We start from the raw sequence: 14376 nt of genomic DNA on the forward strand, positions 1-14376 counted from the left end.
TCTTCTAAACAAGCAATACAAAGTGAAACTTGAATATTATTCAACAGACAGGTCTCAAGACTCATTGCATGAAAAGGCAGAGTTCTTTCAAAATCCACCCACAATCTTGTCTCTTCAAAAATCATGTCCAGTGCAATCCCACGAGAATCTATTAGGAGCATTATTTTAAAAATATGTGTGTGCTGGGTCAAGCACCTTTCAACTCTGATGTGCTATGGATGCAAGTGATGTAAGTTGGCATAAAAAAATTCTATCAGCCTGACTAGGCAGTGTTGCAGTGGACAGAGCCTCAAACTGGGATGCAGAGAACCCAGGTGCAAAACCCTGAGGTCGCCAATTTGAGCATGGGCTCATCTGGCTTGAGCATGGTGTCGCTGGCTTGAGCATGGGATCAGAGACATGACCCCATGGTCGCTGGCTTGAGCCCAAACATCGCTGGCTTGAGCAAGGGTTCACTCACTCTATTGTAGCCCCCTGGTCAAGACACATATGAGTAAGCAATCAATGAACAACTAAGGTGCCACAATGAAGAATTGATGCTTCTTATCTCTCTCCCTTCCTGAAGTCTGTCTCTATTGGTCTCTCTCTCACTGTCTCTGACACACACACACACACACACACACACACACACACACGCACGCAAATCTACCAATCGCTCTAATATTCTCTACAATGTAGTGACTTTTTTTTTTTTTAAGTGGGAGGAGGGGAGATAGACTCCTGCATTTCCCCTGACCGGGATCCACCTGGAAACCCTGTCTAGGGCCAATGCTCCTATATGGAGTTATTTTTAATGCCTGAGTCTGATGCACTCAGATCAACTGAGTTATCCTCAATGTCCCAGGCCATCTTGAACCAATCAAGCCACTGGCTGTGAGAAGGGAAGAGGGAGAGAAGAGGGAGAGAAGAGGGAGAGGGAGGGGGAGAGGGAAAGAAGCAGATAGTCGCTTCTCCTGTGTGCCCTAACAGGAATGTCCATACACTGTGCGGACGCTCTATCCACTGAACCACCAGCCAGGGATGTGACTTACTTTTTAATTACTCTTGGGAGTTACATTGTCATGTTTTGGCATCCCAAATAAGTAAGAAAGTGAGCTAAAGACTTCTCTCTTCTGGTTTAAAAAGCACATACATGCCAAATGTTTATGCCAAAGCATAAGCAGACTCAGGTGGCTATCAGGGAAAGAGGCTCCTAGTGCAGGATTTCTCTGTAAGAAGATAGCAGGCACGTTGAGGGATGAGGAACAGTGTGAGAGGCAGGCCAGCTTGAGAAGTGCCCTGCCAAGAACTAGTCCCTAGGGCCTAGGCTAATGTTCCCAAATAGATGCCAAGGGCAGCTGACTACCATACTGACCAGTGAAGCTGCCCCTCACAAGCCCAGAACTGCCCGCAGGAGCCCCAGTTTAACTCCCAGACCTGGCTGGTTTTCTCCTCCCATTGCAGGGTGGCAGCAGGAGGGCAACAAAACGCTTGTGAAGCTCTACCTGCTGGTTTGCCTAGTAGTCTATGTCACAACAAGTACCTTGTCAAACAAACTCAAAAAGAACCTGGAGGCTTTGCTAGAAATAAATTAGAGAGATTTACTTGAGAGTCTTGGAATTTGCAAACAGGTAACACAGCTAGACTAAACTCCAGAAGCATTCCAAAAAGAAAAGTTAAAAGTTATTGTAGTAAAAAAAAAAAAAAGAGAATGATCAGTCCTGCATTCTTAGCCCTAGGATTGCTCAAAGACTGTTATCAGATATATGTCAGGAAGCCAGGATGATAGATGCCATGTGGTCCAAAAGATGGGTGTCAGGAGGTCTGGTCACACCCAGTGGTCTAGATAATGGATGTCAGGTGGACACATATGCCAGCCCTTCCCACAGTAATTAGAAGATTACCTGGAAATCCAGATGTATACCCAGGCATTGATTCAGGACTGGAAAATTTAAAAATAAAGTTTAAGATCCCAGGGTAGTTAGAATAAGAATGTACTCTTCTCCTGCTCAACCTTCATAATGTTAATAATTTTGGCAGCTTGGTTAAAACAACTCCATTTTATATGTTCCCTATCTTCACTCTTCCTCTACCTCCAAAAGAACTAAACTGGGGCATGACCAAGCGGTGGCACAGTGGCACAGTGGATAGAGCATCGAACTAGGATGTGAGGGACCGAGGTTCAAAACTCCGAGGTCACTGGCGTGAGCACAGGCTCACTAACTTGAGTGCAGGATCCTAGACATGACCCCATGGTCTCTGGCTTGACGACCAAGGTCGCTGGCTTGAGCAAGGGGTCACTCCCTCTCTTGTAGCAACCTCCCCCAAGGCACATACGAGAAAGCAGTCAATGAACAACTAAAGTGCAGCAAAGAAGAATCGATGCTTCCTACCTCTCTCCCTTCCTCTCTGTCAAAACAACAACAAAAAAACTAAACTGGGCAGGTAGTACAGTAAGAACAAACGCCCCTTCTCTGGGCCAAGGACAAGGACAGTTTCCACGTCTTTTCTCCTTCCCCAGCCTGTTTCTAGATACTCTTGGAAGATGCATAAACAAGTGCAGATTAAAGTTTGCGTGGGGGGTTGCGTGTACACTTTACTTTTGCCATCACCGACAGCTGTTGGGTTAAACATTATAATTTTTGAGGCCCTTGCAACACCCCGGCCTTAGATGCGCAGTTGCCCGATCCCACACTCTGAGGTAGTGGGTGTCTGGCGGTGCTTGCGTCACTGCGCGTCCGCAACAGTAACAGTCTACGTGGCTCGTATTCAGTGCGCAAGCGCAAGGCGGGGTTGCCGGCAACTTCCGGGCCGTTCCAGACACCCCTTTCTGGCTCCTCTGCTTGGGATTCCGTGTCTAGCTCCAGAAGCAGGAGTCAGGAGGTGGGGAGGGGCCGGCAGGGGCCGGAGGAGCCGCTAAGGAGCTGCCTAGGAGCGCCCTCATCCCCCCGGGGAGACCCGCCCCGACACAGCCAGCCTAAGACCAACTGCAGCCCACGGCGCCACGCCCCGCGTGCGCGCACACGCTCGCACTTGGAGTCAGCTGGACCGTGGGGGCGTTCACGTGACGCGGGGCGGTGCCGAGTGGGCGGGCAAGCAGGAGGGCAACGCCGGCGGGAGGGAAGCAATCGGCGGGATCCGCGGTAGCGGCAGCATCAGCATGGCCGCGCTCTACGGGGGTGTGGAGGGGTGAGTGCGGCCCGGCGGAGGGGGATCGTGGGGGGCGCCCTAGAAGCGGCTTGGGTCTACCCCGTCCCGAGGGTGGGGCGTAATGAAGGCCGTGGGCAGGCTGGTGGCTTCTCGCCTCTGAGTCCGGCCACTATGGGCTTTTGGGCTGCGGAGCCTTGCAGAGCAGGGTTCTGTGCACGCGCGGCGTTGCCTTTGCGCGTGCGGGTGTCTGCCTTTCAGGGGCTCTGCGTGTGCCCTGGCCACACCCGGGGGGGGGGGTTCTTTTTGTTTCACGGCGGAACCACGCCCCTTTCTCCCGAGAACGGCCCAGTCCTCTGTCTCCAGCTGGAGATGCTCCTTTTTCCCATTCCCGACCCGAGAGTTTTTCAGAACAGGTGTCAGGTGTGAAGTTGCTGGACTGGGGGATGGAAAGGGGAAGTGTGGTGGAAGCTGGGACCAGGATCTTTGTCGGAGGGTATCTGGAAGGGGGAGCAGCTTCGAGCCCGAGTGCTAGCCCGTCCTGATCCCTGAAACTCCATTCTTGTCAGCATGCCAGGCTCCTTACCCTAGCTAGAACCCTGTTCTTGCATTTTTTCCTGTTCAGAAGCTTGTCTACTCGATTTTTTGAAATAGCTCTTTTCCTCGGTATAAATATGAGCAAGACTTTTGCTCAGTATAGGCTTGCATTACCTCCTGTGTATATCAAGTGAGGAAATGAAGGAGATGATCACCAAGTCCCCTGCCAGTGACAACATTCTGTGAATCTGGGTGTGTCACATCAGTGCATAATAGAGATGGCTGTTGTCTCAGCCAGGGCACTTTTGAATTTGAGATGGATTGCTTCTATGGCAGCCACATTTCATTGCTGACTCATGGACCCCAACATCTTTTCTTGCCTGACCGGGCGGTGGCGCAGTGGATAGAGCGTCGGACTGGGATGTGGAGGACCCAGGTTCAAGACCCGGAGGTCGCCAGCTTTAGTGTGGGCTCATCTGGTTTGAGCAAAGCTCACCAGCTTGGTTGGATCCAAGGTCTGCTGTAGCCCCCCAGGGTCAAGGCACATATGAGAGAGCAATCAATGAACAACTAAAGTGCCACAATGAAAAACTGATGATTGATTCTTCTCATCTCTCTGTGTTCCTGTCTGTATCTATCTCTCCCTCTCTCTGACTCTCGCTCTGTCTCTGTAAAAAATCCTTTAAAAAAAATCTTTTCTTCACATGCATTAAGGTTGATCTCTCCCATCCTGTAACTATTACCCTTAAAAAAACAACAACAAAACTAAGTACAGGAATTTGCATTCATCCCTGTTATTTATATAAGATATGACCCTTTTCCCCCCAGTTTGTCAAGAGATTATTTTCAGTATTGGATCTCATGCATTAACCAATCCTTGAAATTTGTCATTTTTCAGTTTGATCAGCACATCTTCAGTGTCCTCCTCTTATATTTCTAAAAGTACTGATCAGTAAAGAAACATACCTCACACCACCACAGGCCTCCCTCAAACTACCATTTCCCCCAGTAATAAGTATTTGACTGGTTAGTTGTTTAAATGGATCTTAATTCTCCTAGCCATCTGGTCAGTGTTTCTCACAAGGGTGTCTCAAAGACCTTTGCAGCTGGAACTGGATCTTTTTTTATTTTATTTTATTTTATTTTATTTTATTTTATTTTATTTTATTTTTTTCTGAAGCTGGAAACGGGGAGGCAGTCAGACTCCCGCATGCGCCCGACCGGGATCCACCCGGCATGCCCACCAGGGGGCGATGCTTTGCCCATCTGGGGCGTCGCTCTGTTGCGTCCAGAGCCATTCTAGCACCTGGGGCAGAGGCCACAGAGCCATCCCCAGCGCCCGGGCCATCTTTGCTCCAATGGAGCCTTGCTGCTGGAGGGGAAGAGAGAGAGACAGAGAGGAAGGAGAAGGGGAGGGGTGGAGAAGCAAATGGATGCCTCTCTTGTGTGCACTGGCCGGGAATCGAACCTGGGACTCCTGCACACCAGGCCAACGCTCTACCGCTGAGCCAACCGGCCAGGACTGGATCTTTTTTTTTTTAAGTGAGAGGAAGGGAGATAGACTTCTGTATGCACCCCAGCTGGGATCTACCCGGCAGCCCCACCTAGGGCTAATGCTTGAATCAGCCAAGTTATACTCAGCCCCTGGGGCTGATGTTCAAACCAAATGAGCCACTGGCTGTGAGAGGAGAAGAGGGAGAAAAGGGGGAGAAGGAAGGGAAGAGAAGCAGACGGTGGCTTCTCATGTGTACACTGACTGGGAATTGAACCTGGACATCCACAGGCTGGGCCAATGCTCTATTTACTAATGCAGCCAGCCAGGGCCATGGAGCTGGATCTTGAAAGGCACCCGTTAGCTTTTGTGAGAAGCAAAAAGATATATTCTCTGTAAAGTTACATTTACCAAGTGTTGGCCTGTGCTAGACCTGAGGATAGATAAATGGCCTGGAGCTTGTAGTCTACTGAGAGGCAGACAAGAAAATAAAATACACTCAATAGAGAGGAATCTTTAAAAGTTATAAGGGCACTGACTTGGCTTAACTAGTGGAGCTATGTGGGTGGGCCACACATCAGAAATTTCAAAGACTAGCTGATGGATAAGTAGGGCCTTGAAGCATAAGTAGGACATCCCTAAGGGAAGCGGAACAGGACCTCTTTTTCAGTCCAAGAGCACAGCAAACACCAAACCACAGAGGTGGTTTTGGGAATGGTGACTGGGTTTGTTGAAGTAGTTTTTGTCATACCGGGCTTGGTGATAAGGACTGCACAAAGTTAGCTGTACCTTCTGGTTTTTCTGTGCAAGACTGAGTGTCCCCTTGTGTTCTGTAGGGGAGGAACACGGTCCAAGGTCCTTTTACTCTCAGAGGATGGACAGATCCTGGCAGAAGCAGATGGACTCAGCACAAACCACTGGGTAAAGGTTACATTGAGGGGACCAGTCGCTTGATTGTGGTTTTATTCTCTGTAATTCCTGTTGAGGTATTGGCTGGGGGCTCATATAGCAGCCTGTGGGGGCAGCACAGATTGTGCAGGCCTGTGTAACTCCTCCTTCCCTTGATTGGGGCTAGCTGATCGGGACAGACAAGTGTGTGGAGAGGATCAACGAGATGGTGAACAGGGCCAAACGGAAAGCAGGGGTCGATCCTCTGGTACCTCTCCGAAGCTTGGTGAGTCTGGGGGAGAGCCTAGGAATTAAGTCACAGCAACACCGAGAAAGCGAGTTCAAACCAGATGAGTCTGACAACCTTGACCACAGAGGGAAAGAACTTGGGGACTTAGTCTCTGGTCTAGAAACTCACATGATCTCATCCATTCTTGTGGCTTCAGTTGTCATCCAGAAGTCACAACAATTGGAAGAGCACAGGGCTTTGGAGAGCCACTGAGACATTGGTTTGTCACTCAGCATCTGTGTGACCCTAAGCAGGTTATCTACCTTCTCTAAGCCTCAGTTTCCTCATTTGGAAAGTGCAGATAGCAGTAGCTACCCGAGTTGTTGGGAAGGTAAAATGACATGACACGTGCTAAAGTGGTTAGCAGAGACCCTGACCCATAAGCATTTGTTAAATGTCTGCTCTTATTCCCAGCTGAGGCCTTCCTCCCAAGTTGCTGTAGCTCTGGCTGCTCTCTGGATATGTCCTCGGCAAGATGTGCTGCAGACACAGCCCCAGCCCTGTATTGCAGACCAGGCTTATGCTCAACTTGTTCCTCTGCCCGATTTTTTTGTTAAGGGCACTACTTTCATCTCGCTCCAAATATGGCATTGTTGAGTCCCCTCTTTGTCCATTCCCAGTCCAGGCTTTTATTAAGCTACAGCCTTCTGAGGGGTCATCACGTGGGGTGGAAGGAGGATGGGCTAGGTAAGCAGAGCCCAGATGTAGAGAATAGGGGGTAGATAGGAGGGGAGGGGGTTGAGAAAGGAGCCAGGTCTGGGCCCTGCTCTCTCGCTCACCTCCCCTGTGGCCTAGGGCCTATCCCTAAGTGGTGGGGAGCAGGAGGACGCTGTGAGGATCCTGATGGAGGAGCTGAGGGACCGCTTTCCCCACCTGAGTGAAAACTACTTTATCACCACCGATGCCGCTGGCTCCATCGCCACAGCTACACCAGATGGTAAGGAGGTTATAAACTGTTTTTCTTGGGAAAGCTCCCTAGGTGTAGCTGGGAGAACTTGTCTTGCAAATATCTGGAAGGCAGCCTCCATCATACCCCCCACCCCCCTTTTAATTAGCTGCCAGAGCAAGGACTGGACAGGAGGGAGGGCAAGAGAGTGTCTTGATGAGAAGCAAGGAGTTGAGTCAGACATAAGACTCCATCCCAGGAAGGAGGCCCTGAGCTGGCTGAGAGGAAAGTGGGAGGAGCTCTGATAGTATAAAAAGCATTGGTGCCACAAGATTGGCATTTGAATCTCAGTTCCTATTTTGCTGGTTGTGCCATCTTGGAGAAGTTACAGAACTCTCAGAGGTTCAATTTCTTCATATTAAATGGAGGTAATTGTACTGATAAGGTGGTTTAGGGCAGTGGTCCCCAACCCCCGGGCCGCGGACTGGTACCGGTCCATGGGCCATTTGGTACCTGTCCGCAGAGAAAGAATAAATAACTTACATTATTTCCGTTTTATTTATATTTAAGTCTGAACGTTTTATTTTTTTTTTAAATGACCAGATTCTCTCTGTCAAAGACTTACTCTTGACGCTTGTCTCTTAAGTTCAACAATATATTTTAAAATACCACAGTTTTTACGCCAGTCGCATAATTTTGTGCATTCATCCGTCCCACCCTAAAGGCCGGTCCATGAAAATATTTTCTGACATTAAACCGGTCCGTGGCCCAAAAAAGGTTGGGGACCACTGGTTTAGGGTATTGAGTATCATTGTGAGTAGGGTCTGGTACCATCCCTGGCACATAGTAGGTACTCAGTAAAGGAGGTAGTCACTTGAAGGCTGGGCAAGAAGACATGGGCTCATATTCCTCTCTATCCCCCAGAGAAGGGCTGTATGTAATTGGAGTTCCTCTCTTACTTAGCTCAATTTTCTCTGCAAGACTGGGTGGTGATTCCTGGGCCCAGGGCTGGTTTCTGTCCTGTCTTTCCTGTTAGAAGCTGTGTGCTCACTCTGTGCAGGGTATTGGCCACCCTGAGCCTTCCATGCCCTTTCCCCAGGTGGGATCGTGCTCATCTCTGGGACAGGCTCCAACTGCAGGCTCATCAACCCTGATGGCTCTGAGAGTGGCTGTGGCGGCTGGGGCCACATGATGGGGGACGAGGGCTCAGGTGAGCTCGCTTCAACTGGGCCTGGCTCAAGGTCCACGACCCTTCCCTTCCTGCAGCTCTCCATCTTCTCTCCTTTGCCCTTAGCCTGCTGACCCTGAGGGGCTATCTGGGGACAGCTCCTGGATCTGATAGTCCTGAGTACAATAAAATGACTGAGAGCTCACAGAGATGCAAAAGCTGGACAAGTGGTTGGCCTTGCTCATCCGTGATATGCACCCGGGATTCAGGTTCATGCCCAGCGTCATAGCTGCTGACTACCTGTGCTGACTTTTGGAGCCTTTGTGAGCAATTGAGACTAAAGGCTAAGGTCATAGAGGCCAGGAGTGCTCGCCTAGTCTGCTAGTGGGAAAGTGGTATAGCAGCTTCTCTTATAAGCAGCAGGTGCACGCTTCCATAGGGACCCTTGGGGTCCAGTTCATGGCAGTGACCCAGTGGTTTGTGTGACAGCTGACCTTGTCTTTAGTTTTGGGTAGCAGCTGATGTGACACAGCGTCACCTGTTCTGTCTTTCCCCTCCAGCTTTCCCTTATGTGGATCAGTCAGATACAGTTTAACTGGAGGTGCCCAGGCTGGGAATTGGGACACCTAATTTGCTATACTATACAAGCTGATCACTAACCTGTCTAGGTCTGAGTTTCCTTCCCTGTGAGCTCGGGGATATGGCCCCATCTTCTAGCTCTCTCTGCTCTCCACAGCCTACTGGATTGCACACCAAGCAGTGAAAATAGTGTTTGACTCCATTGACAACCTAGAGGCAGCGCCACATGACATTGGCTACGTCAAACAGGCCATGTTCAACTATTTCCAGGTACTCTCCCTTTTCCCCAGTAAACATGCACACCTGGGATAGGGCAGTGGGAGACTGAGCAGGAGTGAATGCAGGAAGGGACTGGGTGAGCCGAAGAAAAGTTGAAGGTGAGTCATGGGTCAGAGCTGTAGGATAGAGAAGTCATAGGTAAGGACAAGATTCTGAATGAAATGGGTGGTACATTCCAGGAAGGTATCGGGCATGAGGGAGGGGTAGGTTGTGGATAAGTGCTTAGCCAAACCTCATTCTTAGGTAGCTAGAGCCTGCTGGGAGGTGAAGGCAGATGGCATTTTAAGCTGGAATGAGAAGTACAGGGTGAGATCAGGAAACAGTTGTCAGAGACACAGAGATGGCAGGTAAATTCTGAACAGTTATGTTAGACAGTGAGCTGCTTCTGGTCTGTGTGGGTCAGGGAGTAGAGCCCTTAAGAGGTGGACAGGGCCTGACCTGTGGTGGCGCAGTGAATAAAGCGTCAACCTGGAACACTGAGGTCACTGGTTTGAAACTCTGGGCTTGCCAGGTAAAGGCACATATGGAAGTTGATACTTCCTGCACTGCCCCCTCTTCTCTCTCTCCCTCTCTCCTCCCTCCCCACTCTAACATGAATGAATAAATTAAAAATAAGAGGTGGACAGGAAGAGTTCTGGGGGGGGGGGGTAGCCACTTACTCAAGGTATCGGGGATTGACTTTTCTTTGTCTGAGCCGTGCTTATTTGTATTGGGTTTTGGAAATAGCTGTCTTTATCTGAGCCAGAGGTAAAAGGTGGGAAGAAGAGAAGGAAGAGAATGTCTATATGATAGACATCTCTCTGAGTAAGGGCCACTTGGGTGAGCTGGGGATGGGGCCAGGGAAGGAGATTAGAAATACTGAGAAGTAAGACCTGTATTCTCAAGGCTCAGGGGTTGATGATTATAGAGAAACTGGCCTGGGCCAAGCTGAGGAATAGGGAAAGAAATCACTTCCTATTGCAGTTGCTGTAAGAAGTGGAGTTAATATATCCTGATTCAGCAAATTTTTTCTGAATTCCAGTATTATGTTTACCGCTTTCTTATCCTTTGGTTATTTTTATAAGGTCATTACACAGGGTAAAGGAGATAGTCTGGGTAACGTGCTTAACATGTTGCTGTAGGTGCTCAAATTTTAGCCCACCTTCTTCCATCATAAGAACTTCTCTGGGGAATCACCGGTTCCTCAGGTCCCTCAGAGGTGTTACTGGTGTGTAAGTTTGTTGAGGTGGAAGAAGTACTTTCTGTGGTCATATAAGTTTGCGGGAAACATATCTTGGTTTAGGACTTCTCAGAGCCTTTAACTTGCTAATGTGCATTGTGAATCTCTAAGAGAGAATGTGCAAAAGTCCGTATATTCCTTTGACCAAAGAAATCTTTTCAGAAGCACCTCAAGAAATTACCAAACACACTTTGGTGAGCAGAGATCTGTGCTCTATCCAAACTAATCTGTAAGGAGCAATGGAATTCATGCTAAGGAAAACAAAAGAACTTTTCTCAAATGTGAAGTCTCAAATCCTTGCACTCTCTGGAGCTTAAAAAACAAACATTATTCTAGCTTTTCAAGCAGTAGAGACATCAGAAGGCCAACTTGGGTGGGCAGACTGGGGATTTCCCTTTGTTTCTGATGACTATCTTGTATCCTTTCTCTGTCTCTCAGGTGCCAGACCGGCTCGGAATCCTTGTACACCTGTACAGGGACTTTGATAAGTGCAGGTTTGCTGGGTTTTGCCGGAAGATTGCAGAAGGTACTTGAGATAGGGCAGCATTTTATCTGGCTTCATTCCCCAAAGACCTAGATGGGAAGAAGGGGGTCATAGTGGAGTAAGGTTCAGTGAGGACTGAAGCCAGTTTAATCTCCCTTTGACAAAGTGACCTCAGTTCTCTGCCACCATGGGCCTTGAGGTGAAGGCAGAAGGTCATGCAGATTATATTGACAGTTGTTTTATACTACATTTGCTTCTCTTCTTGACAGCTCTTGTGGCTTGTGCAGGCTGTTTGCCTGTTTCTGAGAAATTTATGAAGCAGTTGTCCTTTGGGAAAATATATAACTTTTTTTTAACCAATGATACCCACAGAACTAGGAGATCCTGGAGAAGTTAGGCATATTTGGTTGGGTGAGGTGCGGCTGGACCACAGGGCTTGCTTGTCTGCATATTACTCTTTCTCCACTGTATGGTCCATACTCCCTCAGTCTGGATTCCTGAAGCCTCAGGGCATTGAAGGATCCCCTGAGGTCCTGCTGGACTGAGGTCCCTTCAGAGAATAGCTGGGAAGGGGCTGACTCCTGGAGATGGGTGGGGCCCTGACAAGAGCACCAACCAGCTGCTCAAGTAGGGTCCTGGGTCCCCAGAGCTGAGAGAGCTTCAGGCGCAGACTCAGTAACTCCGTGTAAGCTGGAGGTAAACCACGAGTATGAGCTAAGCCAGTGTGCTTCTCTAGTATGTGTGGGGGGGGACGACTTCCCTTCCCAATTCTTAGAACAGCCACCTCCATACAGGACACCCTCCGATGGTAGAAGTGGGGTAGGGGAAATAAGGGTGGAACGGCAGCTTGGGAGGCTTACTTGCCACGTGCCCACCTCATTCCTGGTTTAGACCTAGCTGTTGTTGCCCTGCACCAGAGTGAGAACAGCTGAGCACTGGCGGCCCCCTAGGTACTCACCACGCCCTGCCCTCTTCCTTCCCCCCAGGGGCTCAGCAGGGAGACCCCCTTTCCCGCTATATCTTCAGGAAGGCTGGGGAGATGCTGGGCAGACACGTTGTGGCCGTGTTGCCGGAGATTGACCCGGTGAGTTGAGGTGGGAAATGAAGGCTGGTAACTGCTGGGCCACCTTTGACCCTTTCCCATGAGGGGTGACACTGTTCCATCAAACTGTAAATTGGATATGATGTTAAATGAGAACCTAGAGTTGAGAAAAGTGTTACAGAAAGTCTATAACAAACAAGTTCTTTCGTCCTGTGCCCTCACTCTGGCTAACATGTAATGTGTATATATAGTAAGCTGGTTTAATGTGGTCTCCCCTTTTGGTCGTGTTTCTGCCCGTTTCCTCTTCATTCTTTCCTGGTATTACTCGATGTGTTTTCCTTTCCCTTCTCCCTTGCCTCTATAAATCTCCCTATTTTCCTCCCTTTTTTTCTTGAGTTCACCTTTTTGTTCTCGACTAGAGGGAGTGAAAGCGGGATAGAGAGGGCTGGTCTTAACAGCTACCCCTGCAGTACTGGAGAGACTTGGTCACCCCACTGCCCATTTCTGTTCACTGTCCAGGTCCTGTTCAAAGGGCAGCTTGGCCTCCCCATCCTGTGTGTGGGTTCTGTGTGGAAGAGCTGGGAACTGCTAAAGGAGGGTGAGTATAGGACTGGGGCAAGGGCTGGTGCTGGCAAAGAAGGGGTGCCAGACAGCTGTCTGCTCCAGGGAGGACTTGGGACCTGAGGCCTGGACAGGCCCCTGATGCCTCAGCTCAACACCCTCAACCTTCAGTCTGCCAGGGAGCCCTTTACAAGGTCCTGTCCAGCTTATCTGAACTTGTAAAAAGATGTTCTTTTCCAAAGGATTTATTAAACAAGCACCACTTTTAAAAAAATTAAACACAAATCTTAACTTAAAATCAGAGCTGCTGACCAGCATGTGTTAACACAATCCTAGCCGAAATGAGAGAAATGGGCCTTCTTCACTCTGCCACCTTGTTTTGGGCAACTCTGGTTTCCATTAGACATTCTGAAGTAGCTTAGGGACCCCTGTTGCTCCCTTGGAGTTCCTGGCCTTGGGTGCTGGGGACAGTGGCTCCAGTACCCACAGTCGTTACTGGGCTCATGTACCCTGGTGCACCACCGGGTGGGGATCTGGCTGTGGGCTCCTCTAGGACCTCTGTCTGCAGGGATACCTCGGGCCTGGCCTCTTCTTTCCCTGCTTTGTCCCCTGCTCGTCTCCAGCACAGGCTGCTGTTCCACCTCGGTCCTCTGCATTCTTTCCCTCCAGGGTTCCTTCTGGCGCTGACCCAGGGCAGAGAGATCCAGGCTCAGAACTCCTTCTCCAGCTTCACCCTGATGAAGCTGAGGCACTCCTCTGCTCTGGGCGGGGCCAGCCTAGGGGCCAGGCACATCGGGCACCCCCTCCCCATGGACTACAGTGTCAATGCCGTGGCCTTCTACTCCTACACCTTCTCCTAGGGGGCCGGCCCTGGCCCTACCTCCTCCATGCCCCATGGATATTGGGGGCTGGGAGGGAGGGGCCTTTCTTCCTTTTACTTTTTTAAAAAAGAAAAAGAGAAAATAAATGCACTTTACCGACTCCCAATTGAATTGTGTTGTGAAGCACACTTGCTGTGTCCATTCTCAGTGCGCCTGCCTGCAGTACCCTCAGGGATGGTAGCCCATGGTTGAAAGCCCCACACCAGGTGCTCGGCCTGGGATTACAGTCTGCTTGCCCTGCAGTTGGACATAAAATTTATCTGTGTGCCTCCACTACCCCCCCATGCTAGCATACTTAGGCTGTTGCTGCCAGTTAACCTGTGACCTCCATTTTCTGTCCAAGTGGGGAATGATCACTGCCAGTGCATTTTCAGTGAAATTAAATGTTTTCCAGGCAAAATCTCACTGGGAGTAACCTTAAACATACCACCACATCCTCTACTGAGAGTCCCAAGTAGGACTTAGGGGACAGGATACAAATCTCATCTGGGAGAATTTTTACCTCACTGGATTTGGTACTTATGGGTAAGCAGCACATTTTGCAGTTTTTTGGTATAAATGAATTCTTTGAGCAGTTATGAGGGTGGCGGAGATCCAAGGTCGACTAGATACAACCTCACTAGGTTTTTCCAGGACTACTAGCCTGGCTCTGGTTACAGCAGACACTTTGCACTTGTTGTGTGGCACTGGGCAAGGTGCGCCTGTGACGAGCAGACAGGACTCCTGTACTTTGGATACTCTAGTTTGGTTATGACAAGTCCAAGGCTTCCTGCTCTGCCCATGCTGCTTACTGAACAATGAAGACAGTCTCCATTAGTAGGGGCTGCCTCTCTAGGTGTTTATTTTCTTTTGATTTTCCCATTGATTTGAATGAGAGGAAGGGGGAGGGGGAAAGAAGCATCAACTTGTTCCACTTAATGTGCACTCATTGGTTGCTTCTCATGT

General features: G+C 49.4%; 1 protein-coding gene across 1 annotated transcript; it reads left to right on the forward strand.

The window, feature by feature from the left end:
* The first annotated feature begins 2796 nt into the window (after positions 1-2796).
* On the forward strand, positions 2797-13542 carry NAGK (N-acetylglucosamine kinase). The gene is made up of 10 exons (XM_066267347.1): positions 2797-3168; positions 5992-6076; positions 6231-6329; positions 7128-7269; positions 8318-8428; positions 9123-9235; positions 10902-10989; positions 11934-12031; positions 12509-12587; positions 13220-13542. The coding sequence occupies exons 1-10, from the start codon at positions 3140-3142 to the stop codon at positions 13408-13410; spliced, it is 1035 nt and encodes a 344-aa protein (XP_066123444.1). The 5' UTR covers positions 2797-3139; the 3' UTR covers positions 13411-13542.
* Positions 13543-14376: the final 834 nt, after the last annotated feature.

The sequence above is a fragment of the Saccopteryx bilineata genome, chromosome 3 (assembly GCF_036850765.1).
Source record: "Saccopteryx bilineata isolate mSacBil1 chromosome 3, mSacBil1_pri_phased_curated, whole genome shotgun sequence".
Classification (NCBI taxonomy): Eukaryota; Metazoa; Chordata; class Mammalia; order Chiroptera; family Emballonuridae; genus Saccopteryx; species Saccopteryx bilineata.

Coding starts and splice junctions, on each gene's coding strand:
- NAGK (XM_066267347.1), top strand. CDS start 3,140: ATGGCCGCGCTCTACGGGGGTGTGGAGGG. Junction 10,990..11,933: donor TTGCCGGAAGATTGCAGAAG/GTACTTGAGATA, acceptor CCTTCCCCCCAG/GGGCTCAGCAGGGAGACCCC. Junction 12,032..12,508: donor TGTTGCCGGAGATTGACCCG/GTGAGTTGAGGT, acceptor TTCACTGTCCAG/GTCCTGTTCAAAGGGCAGCT.